The 19,493-nt window shown below is 35.6% G+C and overlaps 1 protein-coding gene across 3 annotated transcripts in view; it reads right to left on the bottom strand.

Moving 5' to 3' along the window:
* Positions 1-19,493, bottom strand: part of Rnaseh2b (ribonuclease H2 subunit B) — a 92,709-nt gene that overhangs the window by 61,085 nt on the left and 12,131 nt on the right. For all 3 annotated transcript variants that reach the window (XM_004844140.4, XM_013072021.3, XM_013072020.3), the window contains exons 2-4: positions 12,166-12,237; positions 9,982-10,089; positions 7,032-7,108 (exon numbers count right to left, since the gene is read on the bottom strand). In XM_004844140.4, the coding sequence (XP_004844197.1) occupies positions 7,032-7,108; positions 9,982-10,089; positions 12,166-12,237 (257 nt within the window). The remainder of the gene's footprint in view (positions 1-7,031; positions 7,109-9,981; positions 10,090-12,165; positions 12,238-19,493) is intronic.

The following is a 19,493-nucleotide window of genomic DNA, read 5'->3' as shown; positions in this document are numbered from 1 at the left end:
AGCCTTTAGCTCGACTTGTGTGGGAAACTGCTGGGATCCAGGCCCTCAGCTGGATTCCCTGGGCCCCTAGTATGCTGTTATCTCTTGCACTCCTTTGCATTAGACTTTTTGGGTAATTGTCATAAAATAATCAGATAAACTATGTGTCCTGTAGTAAATGTATTACCTTACCAAAACCCTGACTACAACAAAAGGCAATGGTGGGTGTACTGCTGGCTCCTTAGCTGGAGTCTGGGTGGCATCATCAAACTATCCTAGCAGTCACTGTAATCTTCACTGCTACACGCTTGCAGTTTTAAAAATGCTAGTTTCATTTAAGAATATGGTTGATCACATATTAAAAGCAATTAGTTGTACTTAAATCTTGACCCTGAGTGCAAGTCTCATAAATACTTTGGTAAAAGTGAAGTTAGGTAAAGCAGTTAAAGTTTTTGCTTCACACAAAGCCATGACCACTGCTTCCAGCAGAAACTCCCATGAGACTGAGTGGTCAGCAGAACCAGAGCTTGCTCGTGGACATCACTTTTATCTGAGGAGCTCACTATGAAATGATTGCTATTCAGACTTGGGTATGGGCAGGATGTGAATGAAGTAAGTCTGTCACTGCACAGGAAACACTGACAGGACTTGTAGCCAATGATAACATTTGAACTGTCAAGCAAAACTTGAAACTGTCTCACTATGTCAGCTTTTTGATACTTAAAAAAAACTTTTCTGATCCAATCAATGGTGATATTAACTGCTATGGTATGTCTCCTCTGCAACTCACATCGAAATTTTTAAAATTTATTCTTTTTAGTACGTCTTTGCAGTACATAATGAATCATTGTGGGGAGTTGGTACACATCACATCTTAATTGTTTCTATGTTCCCTTCCCCTCTCCTTCCTCCCCTCTCCCTCCATCTCTTGGTCTTCTTCGTATTTGCAAAAGATCTATCTACCTGTTTCCTATCTTTTATTTTGCTCCTTAATTTACAGTATTTTTACTTTGGGCTTCTCATATAAGAGAAACCATGTGATATTTAACCTTCTGTGTCTGATTTAGTTCCTTAACACTATTGTCTGAAGGTGCATCCCATTTTCCTACAAATGACTCAAGTTTATCCCTCTTTATGGCATGGCAGAGTAGTACTCCATTGTGTATAAACATCACACTTTCTTTATCCATTCATCTCTTTATGAACATATGGGCCACTTTCAAGATTTAGCTATTATAAGATGTGCTGCTATAAACATGGATATGCATGTATCACTATATATGTTGTCTTTCTCTCTTTTGGAAAGATATTAGGGAATAGTTAGGTTGAATGGAATTTCTAGTTTTCATTTTTTTGAGGAAGCTCCATCTGATTTTCATAGTGGTTGTATTAGTTTACATTCCCAGCAACAATGTAGAAGCAATCCTCTTTCCCTACAGTCTCTATAGCATTTGTTATTATGTGATTTTTAAATTAATAGTCACTCTTTTTGGAGTAAGAAGGCATCTCAGTGTTGTTCTAATTTGCATTTCTCTAATGGTCAGAGATGCTGAACATTTAAAAAATGTATTTACTGATCATTTGTATTTCTTCTGAGAAGTGTCTATTCATTTCAGTTGCCTATTTTATTGATTGGGTCTTTTGGGGGTCTAATTTTTAAAGTTTTTTCTATATTGTAGATATTAGCCCTCTGTCCTAGGAATAGCTGGCAAATTTATTTTCCCATTCTGTAGGTTGTCATTTCACTCTGTTGGTTTTTTCCTTTGTTGTGCAGAAGTCTTTTAATTTGATATAATTCCATTTCTTGATTCTTGATGCTATTTCTTATATAATTGGAGTTCTGTTCAGAAAGTCCTTGCCTACACTTGTCTTCAAAAGTTTTACCTATTTTATCTCCCAGCAGGTTAAGTTTTTTGTCTTAATATTCAGATCTTTGATCCATTCTGATTTTAGTTTAGTACATACTAAAAGATATGGGTATAGATTTGATCTTCTTCATATGGAGAGACAGTTTTCCCAGCATAATTTCTTTTTTTAGTTTTTCTTCTTTTTAAAAAAATTTATTTATATATTAATTGGTACATTTTAGGTATACATTTACATTTATCATTGGGTGCTTGTATCTGAACATGAAGTATCTTAGTTCTTATTTCTTTCCCCATTACCTACGCGCCCTTCACCCCCATCACCCTTCCCTAGTTACATAGACTTTGTTTCCTTTTTTTCTTTCTTTCTCATAAATGTTCCTTTCCTTTCTTCCCTTTCCCCTTCCCCTCCCGCCACCCCTTCAACTTTGGACCTTTTCCTATTTCAAATTATCAATTATTCGTTTTAATCATTTTCATCCTTATTTACACTTTCAGTTTCTCACACTAGAGATACTATTCGGTATTTACACGTGTGTTATATTTATTTTACACAAAGACTTTATTTCCATTTCTCATCATTTTTCTTTTCCCTTCTTTCCTTTCCCCTACCCCTCCCACTACCCCTACCCCTTTGGACCTTTTCTTCCTATTTTGCATTATCAATTACTCATTCTAATCAATGGTACGGTTTAGGTATACAATATAATGACACTCATCATTGGAAATTTGCACCTTTACATAGTCTCTCTTGGTTCTTCTTTTTCACCCTTGCCCAGCCCTCCCTTCAACCCCTCCAGTCCTCCCTATTTACAAAGATTTTGTTCCTATTTTTCCATTTTCTTATATTAATCCCATTCCCTTCTATCCTTTCCCCTACCCCTCCCACTTCCTTCCCCTTTGCCCCTTTTCTTCCTATTTCACATTACCTATTATACATTTAGTCCTTATTTACACTTTCAGTTTCTCACACCAGAGAATTTATTTGGTATTTATACATGTGTGTCCTACTTATTTCACTTAAGAGTATGGCCTCAATGTGCATCCACTTAGCTATAAATGTCTCTAATTTCCCATTTTTTATGGCTGAGTAGTACTCCATTTTATAAAAAAACCATACCTTCTTTATCCAGTTTCCAGTTGATGGGCACTTGGGCTGTTTCCAAACCTTAGCTATTACAAATTGTGCTGCTATAAACATAGGTGCACATATATCGCTGTGGTATGATTCTTTTAATTCTTTGGGGAAGATACCCAGCAGGGGAATAGCTGGGTCAAAAGGGACCTCTAGTCCTAGTTCTTTAAAGTATCTCCATACGGATTTCCACAGTGGTTGCACCAGTCTACACTATCATCAACAATAGAGGAGGGTTCTTTTCTCTCCACACCCTCGCCAGCATGTTATTGGTTGATTTCTTGATAGCAGCCATTCTTTGTGGAGTGAGGTGGAATCTCAGTGTTGTTTTCATTTGCATCTCTCGAATGACCAGTGATGTTGAATATTTTTTCATATATTTATTTGCTGTTTTTACTTCTTTGTCTGAGAAATGTCTGTTCATTTCGGATGCCCATTTTTGAATTGGGTCTTTGAATTTGGAAGGGTCTAATTTTTTTCAATTCTTTATATATTCTCGATAGCAGACCTTTGTCTGAGGTACAGCTGCTAAAAATTTCTTCCCATATTGTAAGATGTCTCTTAGCTCTGATGGTAGTTTCTCTTGCAGTGCAGAAGCTTTTTAAAAAGATGAAGTCCCAGTTGTTGATTCTTTGTGCTAGTTCCCGTGCTACTGAAGTTTTGTTCATAAAGTCTTTTCCTATGCCAATGTCATTGAGAGTTCTACCTAACTTATCTTCCAGCAAGTTTAGTGTTTCTGTCTTGATATTTAGCTCTTTAATCCACTTCAATCTTAGTTTAGTGCACGGTGATAGGTATGCGTCTAGTTTTAATCTTTGGCAGGTTGAAATCCAGTTTTTCCAACACCATTTATTGAACAGGCTATCTTTTCTCCAATGAGGGCGATTGGCTCCTTTGTCAAAGATGAGGTGGCTGAGTATGTCTGGAGTTGTTTCTGTATCTTCTAATCTAGTCCACGGATCCTCAGGTCTGTTTCTTTGCCAGTACCATGCTGTTTTTATCACAGTAGCTTTGTAGTATAGTTTCAAGTTGGGGATTGTGATACCCATATCTCTGTTGCCCAGAATTGCTTTTGCTATCCCAGGTTTCTCCTGCTTCCAAATGAATTTTTGGATTGTTTTCTCTAGTTCTGTTAAGTATATTGTAGGAATTTCAATCAATATTGCATTAAATCTATATAGTAGTTTTGTAAGTATGGCTATTTTCACTACATTGATTCTTCATACCCAGCAACAAGGGATGTCATTCCATTTCCTTATATCCTCTTCGATCTCCTTCTTCACAGTGCTGTAGTTTTCAGTGTAGAGGTCTTTTGCTTCCTTTATTAGGTTGATTCCTAGATATTTCATTTTTTTAGATGCTATTATAAAAGGAATTATTTCCCGAATTTCTCTCTCAATGGGTCTGCTATTTGTGTATAAGAAGGCTATTGTCTTCTGAGTGTTGACCTGATATCCAACTACTCTACTGAATCTGTCAATTAGGTCTAGAAGGCTTTTGACCGAGTTTTTTGGGTCTTCTATGTACAGTATCATATCATCAGCAAATAATGATAGTTTCACTTCTTCCTTTCCTATCTTTATTCCTTTTATTTCTTTCTCTTGTCTAATTGCTATGGCTAATGTTTCCAGAACAATATTGAACAGGAGTGGTGATAGTGGGCATCCTTGTCTTGCTCCTGATTTTAGCATTAAAATTTTTTAGTTTTTGACCATTTAGTATGATGTTGGCTGTTGGTTTTTCATAGATAGCCTTAATCAGATTGAGATAAAGACCTTCTATTCCAATTTCTGTAGTGTTTTTATCATGAATGGGCCAGCACAATTTATTAATGAGGTATGTTTTTGGCCCCTTTAACAAAGATCACATGGCTGAATATACTTAGGGTTGTTTGTGCATCCTTTATTCTGTTCCACTGATCCACATGTCTGTTTTTGTGCCAGTATCATACTGTTTTTGTTACTGTACCTTTGTAATATAACTTGAAATCAGGGTTGTAATATTTTCTGCTTTGCTCTTGTTATCTAGGATTGCTTTTCCTATTCTGGGCCTCTCCTCATTCCATATGAATTTTAGAATTGTTTTCTCTATTTCTATGAGGAATGCTGTTGGTATTTTCATCGGGAGTGCATTAAGTCTATATATCAGTTTTGGAAGTATGACCATTTTGACAATATTGGTTCTGCCTATCCAGGAACAGGGGCTATCTTTCCTTGATTTCCTTTATCAGAGTACTGTTATTTTCATTGTAGCAGTCTTTCACTTCCTTGGTTAGGTTAATTCTTAAATTTTTTTGATGTTACTGTGAATGGTATTGTTTTCTTGGTGAGGTCATTTCTTGGTATTCTTTCTTGGTGAGGTCATTATTCGTGTACAGGAATGCTATTGATTTGGTGATTTTATATACTGCTACACTGCTAAATCTTGTTACTAATTCTAGGAGCCTACTGATAGAATTTTTTGGAACTTCTACATAACAGATTATGTCATCTGGAAATAATGGTAATTTGACTTATTGATTGTCAATTTGGTGGTGCTTGACTGAGGGGAGGTGTGCGGGTAGAGCTTTTTATGAATGATTTAATGCCTTTCTACTGATAGTGAGTTTTCTGGCTCCCAGGACTGGATTAGTTACTCCAAGAACAGGTTGTTATACAGCAAGTCTTCCCCTTGTGTTCTCTCTTCTATACATGTCTCTTAACCTCATATTTTCTACTATGAGTTTAAGCAATATGAGGACTTTGCTGGTGTCATGTCCTTGGACTTCCCAGCCTCCAGAGCCTCAAGTTTATGAATTAGTCTCAGGAGTTCTATTATAGCAACAGAAAATGAACTAAACCATTAATGGAGTGTGTGTGTGTGTGTGTGTGTGTGTGTGTGTCTGTGTCTCTGTAAAATGAAATGTGTTAACACCTAGATTTGTGTAACTCAGTGACAAATATCTTTCAAATGACCAATGCCTGATATTATAAAATCATACATGGGTAAAAATCATCCATTATAGATACAAGATAGACCAACGGATTTTAATGTAACAGATCATGGAAAGTTCACTGACAAAGTTGCAGATTCCACTTTGTGACTTATCTTTAAGAAACAACTCCTTGTTAATTTCTGAAGTAGTATCAAAGAATATCCATAATTATCCAAAAGGGTTATTATATAATTTCTCCCTTTTCTGTCTAGGAAGAAGCCACATATTCTTCATATACTTCTACCAAAACAATGCATGGAAACAGGCTGGATGCATAACCAGATATGAGAATCTAGTTGTCATCCACTAAGCCTGATATTAATAGATTTGCAAATAGGTAAAACAATGCAGCACACATCATTAAATTTTGTTATCTAGTTCATTAAAATGTGTTATCTGTTAACATGTAATGGACGGTCTTATAATTTGAAATTTCTCAGTTTTATTTTCTTACATAATAAGAACACAGGAACATGAACTATTTAGAATCTTTAATAATTTTAAGTGAAAAGGTATCCTGAAACCAATATGTCTCAGAACCACTGGCTGATACCACTATTATTTATAAACTGTCTTTATTTATACTACAAAGGTAGTATACCTTTACAAAGGTAAATTTTATCTGCAATTCCTTAAGTCTCAACTATATCTTCTTAATAAGCATTTACTAGACATGCCCTAGTTTAAGAAAGTAAGTCTTCTTTTTTTTCCTAAGGCCCGTGGTCAATTTTCTGACATTTCATATCTTAGCACTTAATGTTAAAAAGTTCTGATTGTTGGGCTTTGTCAACCATCAAGGGGCATAGTTTGGTGAGCTGGGCAGTCCAGCAGTCACAGGCAATCCAGGGGTCATGGGTAGCTAGTATTGAATTGGATCAAGATTATGGTACTGTTTCTCAGGTCTGTGTGTGGGTGCTCTGACCCAGGCTAGCACATGCCATACACATTTCCTACAATAACCAAATTAAAGGGGAGGTATGGAAATCCATATTTGAACCATGAAAAGGAGAGAAGATAAATAAAGCAAAACAATCTATTCTGGTCCTTCAGTGTAAATACCCCAAACTAGGAAGCTCACCTCTTTGCCAGCTTTTATGAGGTAATGGAGGAGCAGAAACAGAGGGTCCATGGGTGTAGCAAAGTGAAGGAGACCGCCTGCAGATTAAAGAACACAAAGAACTATATGTCTCAGAGATAACTTGGCCATTTTATCTTAATCCTAATGTGAAAAATTTTTTGTTCAATCCCAGATTCAGAAGCTTCTTCTTACCTATGAAATCTATCCACTCAGCAGCATACATACCTAAGAATTTGCTGCCGGGCATGGTAGCCCACACCTGTAATCCCAGCACTCCGTAGGCTGAGGTAGGAGAATCACTTCGAGTTTGAGGCCAGCCTAGGCTGTATATTGAGTTCAGGGCCAGCCTGAACTACAAAGCAAGACCCTGTCTCAAAAAAACCCAAAAAAACACAAAAAAAGAAAGAAAAAAAAAAAAGAAAAAAACAATTTGTGGAACTTTCCCTTGGGGTTAACAAGTAGCAAGAAATGCATTTGAAATGTTCTCATTTTCCTTCATATCACAGAGTCCTTAAAGTGTTTAGATTACTAACTTAATCTAGATTCTTTCATGATCAACCAGTATCTCTCAAAAGAGCTTCAAATGCCTATGTGAGGAGGACAGTGGAGACACTAAAATCAAATTTTAAATTTGCCTTTTCTCTTCAGAAATCATTTTTTATAGAGCCTCCCTCCTCCTCCCTTCTACTGTGGAGGAACATGAGGAAACTTGCATTAAATAGCTACAGTAAAATGTAATTTTCTGTGTGACCTTAAATTTCATAGTAAGCTGAAAAAAATTAAGGAAGTAATTTTATATTACAACAGTTGAACATTTCAAAGAAATAGAAGTTCATGAAAATAAGCTACCAGTAGTTCTAAGCTCATTTTATAGCAAGCATCTATTATATGTAAAAATTAGAAACAGGTTTCTAGGTCTAATAATAATATCCTGGTGACTAGTCTTCAAAATAGCTTTCTTTAGGATTAAGTTTTTAAAAAGACGGTGGGGAAAAAAAGATTATCTTTCCTGTGAACTTAAAACTATTGTAAAACTAAAACCACTGTAAAACTACTACTAAAACTACTGTAAAAAACTAAAACTACTATAAACTATTATAAAATACTGTAAAAAAAGTAGTCTATTAAGAAAGAAAAAAAAATGAAAAAAGAAAGCTGGTACCAATGAAGACCATACAGAACAGATTTGATTAACACATTCCTACCAGCTTGAACCACTGGTGTACATGGTTGACTGTTCCATCGGGCAACTACAACTACCAGTGGTACATGTATGACTTCCCATCAGGCAGCATGAGACAATCCTATCAAGTGGTCCAAGTGTACATAGGACAGTCATGCATGCACAGTCCCATTTCGTGAATGTGTTAATCACTGCCTCCCAACTTAGGATATTTCTCTGTCTATTAGATACACCATCTGCAAGTATGCTATATTTGATGTAATTACTCTTGTACATTGCCAAATGAATAAGTGTAACAACAATGATATATACTTTCCATCAATCAGGATATCCACAAATTACCGCTGCATCTTGGCAACTGAAAACTGCTTCAAATTACTCATGCACATAGGTATAGGCAATAGCATATATGCACATGTATGTACAGAGGTGTGGAGGTGCTCTACAAGGGCGATCAAAACATGATGATTAGGGCCGGGGATTTAGCTCAGCGGTTCCGCCACCTGCTTCGAAAGCACAAGATCCCGAGTTTGATCCCCGGTACAAAAAAAAACAACAAAAAAAACCTCACAATGATTATTTAAATTAAAAAAGAAAATGTATTACAGTAAAAGATACACTGTCATTCATCCCTCTCAAAATACTTCTCCCTTCTTTCAAACACACTTATTCCATCACTCTTGCCACTTTCTGAAGCAGTTCTAGAAGTTCTCTTTTGTGCGTGTTTTTATGAAATGTGATTAAAAAAATGGTGGATGCTGCTGCTGAGTGCCATCCAAAGGAAAAGCAGACTCAAAGAAACATTATAGTGTATCCTCATCTACCTTCTTCACCAGGGCTAGTACCATGTAACTTCTGGCTCTTCCCCAAAGTCAAACTGACCATGAAAGGCAAATGTTTTAAATCTATTCAAGACATTAAAGCAATCACAAAAGCACAAAAAGACACTCATGAAAAAGGACTTCCAGAACTGCTTCAAAAAGTAGCAAGAATTTTGGGATAAGTGTGAGGGATATTGTGAGGGAGATTAATACCAATGTGCCTTTTACTGTAATAATTTTTTTAAATTTTAAATAATTTTTAAATTATATTTTATATATATAATGTATGGCAAAGTATTTTTTAAATGTTGGTATAGTCTAACCTATTTAGAAGCTATACCAGTATCCAGTTTCAAGGTATGTGTTAAACATGAAGATAATACATACTAAGAGGAAAATAAGAGACAGACAATAGGAAGAAGGGAGACAGATCTTTTTCAAAATGGGAAGAGGATCTAGAGATGGAGGGAGGGGGTAGGAAGGGAAGTGAAAGGGAATGAAAATAGAAAATTGAGATATGTTATACACATGTACCAACTCCACAGAAGGAAATGTAATCATTATGCAAATATGTACTAATAAAAAATAAAAACTGAAGGAAAAAAAAAAAAGAAAAAATAATGAAGATCCTCAAAAGAAAGAATTTCTAGTTAACACAATGTGTCCCCATGATAAGAAGGTAACCTACCTTCTGCCTGAGTATATGTTGGTATTTTAGGAGATAAATCAGAGTCCTTACTTTAAAAACTCCTACCATCTGAATTAGGTAATTAAATAATGTTCAAATGATCTTTCATTTAAGCTCTCCTCTACTGCCAACTGCCAAGAGAGCTGCACCACTGACCATGCTCCATGCCAGGTGCATGGTCCCATAACCCCAGCTGTGAAGGATAGAAAAGACAAAGTATATGTTTAGTTAATGGGAATATATACACTTGTCACTTACCTGACTGAACTGATTCATTTATAAACCAGGAATGGTGTTTTTCCTTGAAAACTTTGATTTCGAACAGCTGCTTCAGACACATATTGAACAAGTAAATGGCTCCTTCCCCTGAAAGACAAATCTGTTTTTTATTTCTAAGTTTTCTCACACACACACTCACAAACATCAAAAGACTATCCAACAGTTCTGAGGAATGTTCCTAATACGAACATAAACACGCACAGATATATTCTATACAAACTGACTCCAAGGAAAGCTTATGACTATTATACACAGATGCTTATTTTCCAGCTCTGTATTCTTCACTGAATTTAAACCAAAAAAGTAAAATGTGCAAGTAATTTATCTTAACTGCTACAAAGAGTCTCACTGCTTCAGCTTGGGAGGGAAAAACCATTCCGAAACTAGTAAAACCTAACAGTTCAGCCAGGTAGTCTGAACTGGCAAATGGGGCCCTGTCTCCAAGGCAGAGACCAAATAGGGCCAAGCCCTCTGACCCCATCAGCTATCTAAGTGAGAAAGGCGAGGACATACTTCAAACCATACAGAAGGAGTAAAGACTCACTTAACTGGATGGATTTTTCTGTTTCTTTCTTTTATTAAAAAGGGGGAGGGATAGTAGAGGGTGAAGCCTGTGAATATCTGCACGTTTATCTCTTCAACCCATGAAAAACAATTTTTTTACAACTATAGCACAATGTCTGGAGTCAAGGACTCTGAGTTTGGATCTGTCTTCAACACATGTTGGGCATATACCCTTAGGGAGATGACATAAACCTTTTTTGTACCTCTGCTATCCCCTTCTGTAAAATGGAGCAATACTGAGTCTGCCTCATCGGTTTTTTGTAAGGACTGAAAAAACAGGATACATGTAAATTTCCTAAAACAGTACTTGGCACATACTGTACTATGTACTCACCAGATGTTAGCCATTAGTTTTCACTGTCAATGTAGCAAATATAAACATTTGTTCATTGGTTGTCTATAGACATTTAGATAAAACAAATTTTTAAAGGCTGACTTTCTTTTGTACCTGTATTTTTGTTAAATGCTTTAGAACCTTTATTGCTATCTAAAACTTCTCAAAGAAATATTTCTTACCTCAACTTAGGCTTAGGCATAACTATGGGTTCTAAACAATACAGGTGACCAATTACATTCAATTTTACTTTGAGGAAAAGAACATTGGAAGAAGTCAAAATTTTTTCACCTCTCTCTCATTGCTTCTCTTTACATGCCTCTCCAACAAGGTACTACCCCTCGGCCCTCCATTACTTCCACTATTAAGTACAATAGTCACGAGGAGAATGCTCTAATCTGCTAAGTACCAGGTGTCTACTCAAAACTATAAATTAATGGAAAAACAACGGCACACAAATAACACCACAATGTCACTATGTCTTTAGAGTATATTTTAATATTTCTGCCTAAAAAATTAGAATATAAAACTGAAGATGCACTGAACATAAAGTTAATATTGTTTTCCAATGAAATATGAATCTCTTCAATATACAACGGTTTTAACAAATAAAAAAAGTCATCCTCTGATGGGTACTATTTTTTGGTCAGTACAAAATAAGGAAAGTACAGCTAAAAATGAAAGTAATCAAAATCTTGACATGTCAGGTAAAAGCCTTCTGGCTTTTTACTCTAGTTGTTTATTTTACTTTGAAAAGAAAATGAATATAAATGGAGGCTAATGTTGGATAAGTACACTAAGAAGTTGGTTAAGGTTGGTTTAAGAAAGCCAAAGAAAATTCATCTGTTTTCAGAGAGAACTCAAACACATTCCTTTTGTTTGTTTTGCCAACATTTCTGATGACTGAAAAGTTCCATGGATCAAAAATTACAAGAAACTTTAAAAATGTTTTGGTCAAATGAATTATCTGGAAAGAATAGTAATATCACCACCTTGCTTTTGTTACCTCATGATGCCATTTTAACTTTATTTTCTTTCCCTTAAATTCTTTTATTGGTACATTTTAGGTATATAATACATTTACATTTATCATTGGGAACTTGTACCTGTACATGATGTATCTTGGTGATGCCATTTTATCTTTAAAAGCTATTCAGAAAGAAGACACAGAGGCATATACACTGACCACAATGTTTGAAAACATTCAAGTTATCATCATCAGAGAAGGGAAAAGAATGAGGGGAGGGGAGAGGAGGGGAGCTTACCTGAGCATGGGTTTACCAATTTTATAAACATAAGGCCATTCTTCATTTTCTTTGAAGCATCTTTTAAATATTCTGAAAAGAAATAGTGAATTTGTAAAATTAAGATACATTTGCTTTGTTGCTCACTTTGCTTATATTATCCTAAAAAATTTTAATTCACTTTATCCGTTATAAGCTATGTGATGTTGAGAAATTGATTTCTCTGTAAGTTGGAGTCAGATTTTAGGTAGCTATAATTTACTTTCTTGAGAAGTGATGAGGAACAGGATTCTAGAGTCAGATGACTGGGGTTACAATCTTTGTCATTTAGGGCAAGGGTCTTAATCACCTGTCTAAATGGCCATATATAAGATGATATTACAAAACTTACCTTTTAAAGAATTGAACTAGCTACTCTGTTAAAGTACTTACCATATTCAAACAGAAATGTAAAAAAAATAGCTACTGATAACTATTAATACTATTATCATGAAATATAACATTTTAAAAATAATAAACTTTTCTTGACATTTATTTTTATCTCTAACTCTAATTACTTAATCATATCCTTTGTTCATTTTCTAGTGGGGTATTTACCTTTTTGTTCTTGTTGTTTAATTCTTTATACAGTAAGGACTTTAACTGTTTATAGTAATCTTTTTCTGGCCAAACAGAAGATATAAAATCTTTATGTAATTATATAATTTTTCCATTATGTTTGAGTCCTTTGTGTCAGACTTTCTCTTCCTCCAAAACATGTGAATTACCCCTATTTCCTTCTAATATTTTAAAATTATATCTTTAACTTATCTAGGCTATATCTGGGTATAAGATATATGGGGGTGCCAGGAGTAGTGGTACATGCCTATGATCCCAGCTCTTGGGAGGCTGAGGCAGGAGGATTGCCAGAGTTTGAGGCCAGCCTGGGCTACACAGTGAATCTGAGGCCAGCCTGAACTACATAGTGAGACCCTGTCTCAAAAATAAACAACTATATATATATATATATATATACACACACACACACACACACACACACACACACACACACACACACACATATATATACCATATTGGAGAAATCTAGTTTTTTTTCAGTTAGTTGGCTAGTTGTACCAATACCACCTACTGCATAACTCATCACTAAAATATCATGTTTAGGCTAAATATTAAGATACATTTATGAGACTATCTATTCTATCCTCTAATCTGTATCTATATTAGCACAAGCATCCCAATATTACTATGGATTTATTTTAATATCTAGTAAGGCAAGTCCCCTCATATTTTTTTTCTTTTCTTTTCTTTTTTCCCCATTAAGTTTATTGGTACATTTTTGGTATAAAATACAGTTACAATCACCATTGGGATCTTGTACCATTACATGAGTCTCTTGGTTCTTTTTTTTTCCCCTTCCCTTGCCCTCCCTTCATCCCCTCCACCCTTGGCTATTTGCAAAGACTTTGTTTCCATTTTTTTCCTTTTCTCATATTTTTTCTTTTCCCTTCTTTCCTTTCCCTTACCCCTCCCACTTCCCCTGCTCCTTTAGACCTTTACTTCCTGTTACACAATATCAATTATACATTTTTTAAATTACAATATCAAGATCTAGGAGACATTACCACAGATTTTACAGAATTTAAAAGGATATACAAACCATATTTAAAAAATGTTTTGAAATAAATTTCACAACTTCTAAGAAGTACCTTGGAAGACAAATTAATGAAACTAATTCTGGAGGAAATATAAAATTTCAATAGCACCTATTAAAGAAAGTATATTCCTAGCTTGAAAACCTACCTATATGACAACAGCAGGCTCATATACATTTTAACTGATAAATTATATCAAACAATTAAAGCAGAAAAAAGAAGGAACACTTCTCCCCTCATTTTAGGAACTCAACATTGTGCTAATCCTGAAATTGGATAAAGAAAATAGAAGAAAAAAAGTATGAACATGGATAGAAATTTGTTTAACAAAACAAACTATTAGAAGTCAGATCTGGCAGTATGTAGAAAGTGGTTTTGTTATAGGGATGGCAGTGTTGGTTCAGCATTGGAAGATCCACCCCCAAAAGTCATCATTTTAACAGAGGACAGGAAAAAGCCATATGATCCTGTCAGTAGTTGGAGAAAAAGTACTGGACTAAATTCTACAGCTGTTCATGGTAAAAGCTATCAGGGGACTAGAAGTAGAACAGAACCTTCTCAACAGATTAAAGACATGTACTCCACACTTCCAGTGAGAATGCCTTATATGAATGGAGAAGATACAATGCTTTCTCTTTAAGGTGGGGAACAAGGGCAGATATGCTTACTCTTTATCTGTCCATTAAACTTTGAAACATAGGCACAAACCAAAACAGCCTGGCAATAAAATGACACAATTAGGATAGGATTGGCAAGGTAGAAGCAAAATCTTTATATGTAAATGAAATGATCATCTACAGAGAAAATACTAAGAAATCTCTAGGAGCCCCCAGAACTTGTATTTGAATTTAGCAGGATTAGAAAACACAAGGTATATATAAAAATTCAGGTCTGTGTATACTTGCTATAAATGAAGAACTGGATACTGAAATTTAAAAGTTATGTAGGAGTACAAAGGACCTAGAAAAGTAAAAAAAAAAAAACAACTGTTGGAAGACGTTTAGTACCTAATTTTAAGACTTCTTCTAAAGCTACAGTAATCAAGGCAGTGTTGGTGTAAGGAAAGACATATAGATCATTGGAATAAAACAGAGAATCTAGAAATAGAACCACACATATATGGTCCACTGAGTTTTGAAAGATTATTTAACATTAGCATTTTATAGAATATAAACTCAATTCAAGAGCTGAGGAAGAGATAGTGTTTTCAGCAAACGGCACTAGAACACCTGGTATCTGTATATAAAAAATTAACCTCAACCCTTTATTTTCATACATGAAAATAACTTGAAGGGATCTATGAACCTAAGTATGAAAGCCTAAAAGTATAAAACTTTAAGAAGAAATTATAAGGGAAAATGTTTATGAATTTAGGGTAGGCAAGAACTACCCAGTATACAAAAGACATGATGTATAAAAGAAAAAAATTGATAAATGAGATTCCATCAAAATTTAGAACTTTAAATGACATCATTAAAATGAAAAGTAGTCCTTAAACAGACCATATTTGCAATGCGTATAACCTATGACCAGAATATATAAAGAATTCTTAGAGCTCATTAACAGACAACCCAATTAAAAAGTAGACATAAGATGATAAATAGCCAATACAGCACAAGGAAAGGTATGCAACTCTAGAATTAGAAAAATACTAATCAGTACAATAACAAGAATGAATTATACCCTCATTGGGGAGATGAAGTTAAAAGTTTTAAAAGCCTTGTCAGGACTTTTTCTTTTTGTTGGATTCTCCACCTTTGCTTTTAATTTGTCACGCCCAATGGATTCATTCTGCTGGGTTTCCCGGGGTTGTGATCCTCATTGTCTTTTCCTAGGGTATTGACTAAAATTTTTTGGAGTGCAGCCTTGATATTCATGAAGTTCCTGAGGTGCTCTTTATCATGAAAGTATCTTATTTCTCCATCAATTCTGAAAGATACTTTTGCAGGGTACATCAATCTGGGTTGGAGGCTGTTTTCCTTTAGGGCTTGAAATACATCACTCCAAGCTCTTCTTGCCTTGAGGGTTTGCATTGAGAAGTCTACTGTGATTCTGATGGGCTTTCCTTTGTATGTGATTTGTTTCTTTTCTCTCACTGCTTGTAGAATTTTGTTCTTCTGTTGGATTTCTGGAATCCTAACTATTATATGCCTATGTGTAGATTTTTTCATGATCAAGGGTAGCTGGAGTCCTATATGCCTCACTTATCTGTATGTCAAGTTCTTTTCCCCTCCTTGGGAAGTTTTCTGCATCACTTCTGTGAACAGTTTTTTTATGTCATCTGCACTTTCTCCTCTTTCTTCATTGACTCAGATCAGTCTTACGTTATTCTTCTTTGTATCATCTAGCAGCTGCTGGATTGATTTCTCATGTTCCTTTACAATTTTAAAGCAATTTTTCTTTTCCTGGTCACTAATTGCAATCTTATCTTCTATATGTGAAAGTCTATCCTCACATTGGTTCATTCTGCTGCACAGACTTTCGATGGCATTTTTAATCTCCTGGAAATCTGTTTGCATCTGTTTTATGGATTCTATTTGTTTCCTGTGTTGGGATTCCATCATGTTCCTCAGATCCTCTATTTTTTTATCTGTGTCCTCTCTAGATTTATTAATCATGTCTTGCACCATGAGCAAAATCTTTTCTGTTATCTGAGTAATTATTTCTGATTTCATTTTTCCCAGATCCTCTTTTGTTGCCAGTTCAGAAAGTCCAGGTGGTTGAGTATCAGATTGTTCCATCTCATTTCCCTTTGGGGTTGCTGTAGGTGATCCAGAAGTCTGTTTCTGATACTTGTTTACGTATCTTCTCATTTCCACGGGGTGGGGGGGGTGCTTCTGGCACCCACGGAGCTCACCTTCTCTGCCCTAGGAGCTTGGGATCGCAGCGGGGGAGCTTCCTTCTGGGTGCTGGGACCGGCTCAGCTTCTCTGCTCTAGGAACTTGGGATGGCAGCGGGGGAGCTTCCTTCCGGGTTCTGGGACCAGCTCAGCTTCTCTGCCCTAGGAGCTTGAGATGGTGGCCCAAGTCCCCTCATTATGTTTCACCTACACTGTTTGACTGTCAGTGTTTTAATGATCCAGATTAAAACAGAAAGAACAAGACAATTTTACTGATAAATTCTTCCATATATTTGAGTTGCAGATCTACAGAACTTTTTAAAGTGTCCTTTGCTGAAAGAAACACAGAGGCTCTGATAAAGCACAGCAGCAATCTACCAGAAGAGCAAAACAGAAAGTTTTAGGGAAGGAAGGGAGCTGTTATTCTCTTTTATTTTCTATGGTCTTCACACCTTTGGCTCTACTGCTCATTTACATACATTAAAAAAGTAGCAAGCATATTAAGAAATTTGCTTATCCATAAATGGTTAAAATATAACATTTTTCTTAAACTAACTGTGACATTAAATACATAAAGAAAAAGACAACCTAATTTTGAGATGTCTACTTTTCAACAAGATGGATGAGCAGAATTCAATTTACCTTTCCACCTGAAATAATCGAGAACAAAACACCAAACAAAATGCACAAAACCACTATTCTCGAGATCCTGGACACCAAGCCATGTACAACAGTGGTTCCTAACAGATGGGGAACAAACCAGGCCAGCCTTAGGACTGCCCTGGCTTATTGCCTCAAGATAGTTTTCAGGTGATGGTGCAGAGAGAGAGAGAGAGAAGCCACGTGATGCCTGACAGAATCCCTGGGTTCACACAATGGAGCTGATAGTTCCAAAGACACCAAGGTGGCTGGAGATCACAAGTCAGCTCACAGGAAAGGAGAATGATAGAACTGAAGAAAATCTCAAAGACTTGCAGTGGGTCCTACTTGAGTACTCAACAGAGTATTGATCAATGCATGCACATGAAGTCACCCAAGATCATCTGAACAGAGATACTACCTCATCCTCACTCAGGTCTTTGAACTGCGCCTATTCCTTGTCTGCATCATTTCTAGGATGAGGAAGAGCACTCACATTTCCCTCAGCAGCAAGAAACAGGCACAGGCTAAATAAATGCTGCTCCAGTTTCACCAAACTAATTTTAAAAGCACAGAGCTAAAAGGATAAAACCCTTTTCAAGTAGCTTATTTTATTCTTAAGAGTTCAAGAATATTTATAGGAATAAAAAATATTCATCACCCAAAAAGGTAAAATTCACAATGTGTAGCATCTAATTAAATACTACTAGGCATTCAAAGAAGTAGACAAGCATGACTCTTTTTTGAGAAAAAAAAAATCAATACTGAAAGAGGAGTATCATATGCAAAATACAATTTATAGGAAAAACCATTAAAACCAACATTCCTCATGGACAGATTGAGTAGACAATTAAGATTTGTTTTAAAATACCCATTGGGGATAGTAGTATATACCTGTAATCTCAGCACTCTGGAAGGTTGAGGATTCCAAGTTGAGCCCTGTCTGAGCAATGTAGTGAGACCCTGTCTCAAAATTAAAAAAAAAAAAAAAACCCAATCCAGGGATGTCACTTAATGTGATGGCCCTGAGTTCAATCCCTAGTGTCATGCACACACACACACAAATTAAAAAGACCTAAACTGAATGTCTAGAGACAAAAAATATACCAGATGGGAATAATGGCAGATTAATGAATTTGAAGATACAGTAATAGAAATCCTCTGAAATGAAAACAGAGAAAAACTTAGAGTATCAGTGAACTATATGGGAAAATGTCAAGCACCCTAATATATGTATAAATGAAATTTCCAAAAGAAAGAAAAAAGCCAGAAAAATACTTTCTGTATGAAACATTTCTACATTTGGTGGAAACTATAAATCCATACATCCAAGATGCTTAATGTTTCCAAAGTGCACATGCACGCATACACACACACACACACACACACACACACACACACACACACACACAGAGTGTACAGGACTAAAAGAAAAATTGTAAAACCAGTCAGAAGAGAGAAAGCCACATTACATACGCTGGACCAAAACTAAGAACGATAGCAAATTTCTTGTGAAAATAATGCAAGCAATAAGACAATGGAGAAGCATCTGCAAAGTACTAAAAGCAAACGCCATATCCCAGAGAAACTGGGGAAAAAAGGTGGAAGGTAGATTTTTTTTTCCAGATATATAAGAACTGAAAAGAAATAATCAGCAACATACCCACTCTGCAAGGAATGTTAATGGAAGTCCTTCAGACTGAAGGAATTTGATACTCTGGAAGACAAGATGATTCTAAACAAAGGAACTGGGAATACAAGGTAAAAATAATAAGAGGGGGCCAGGGATTTAGCTCAGTGGTTTCGCCGCCTGCTGTGCAAGCTCAAGGACCCAAGTTTGATCCCCGGTACCAAAAAAATTAAAAAAAAAATAAGGTTCTTTAATTATTTAAATCTCTTTAAATACTATTGATTGTTTAAATATAACAATTCAGTATGGACTATATAATGTATGTGTACATATAACGTATGACGACAATAGCATGAAAGCCAGGAGGGCAGACATATAAGGAAACTATTCTAAGTTTCTTATACCATATGCCACACGACGTAATATCACTCAAAGGTAGATGTGATCATTTAAATATGTATACAATAAACTGTAAGGCAGTCACTAAAATTGCAAAACAAAAACTGCTGTCACTAATAAGACAACAAAGGAGAGAAAAACAGATTCATAAAAAAATGCTCATGCCAGGGATTTAGCTCAGTGGCACAGC

Source organism: Heterocephalus glaber, unplaced genomic scaffold, assembly GCF_053883595.1.
Source record: "Heterocephalus glaber isolate CG9 unplaced genomic scaffold, H.glaber_assembly_v1.0 deba00001666, whole genome shotgun sequence".
NCBI classification, from domain to species: Eukaryota; Metazoa; Chordata; class Mammalia; order Rodentia; family Bathyergidae; genus Heterocephalus; species Heterocephalus glaber.
The sequence above is the reverse complement of the archived record's forward strand: the minus strand, read 5'-3'. Positions and strand labels throughout refer to the sequence as shown.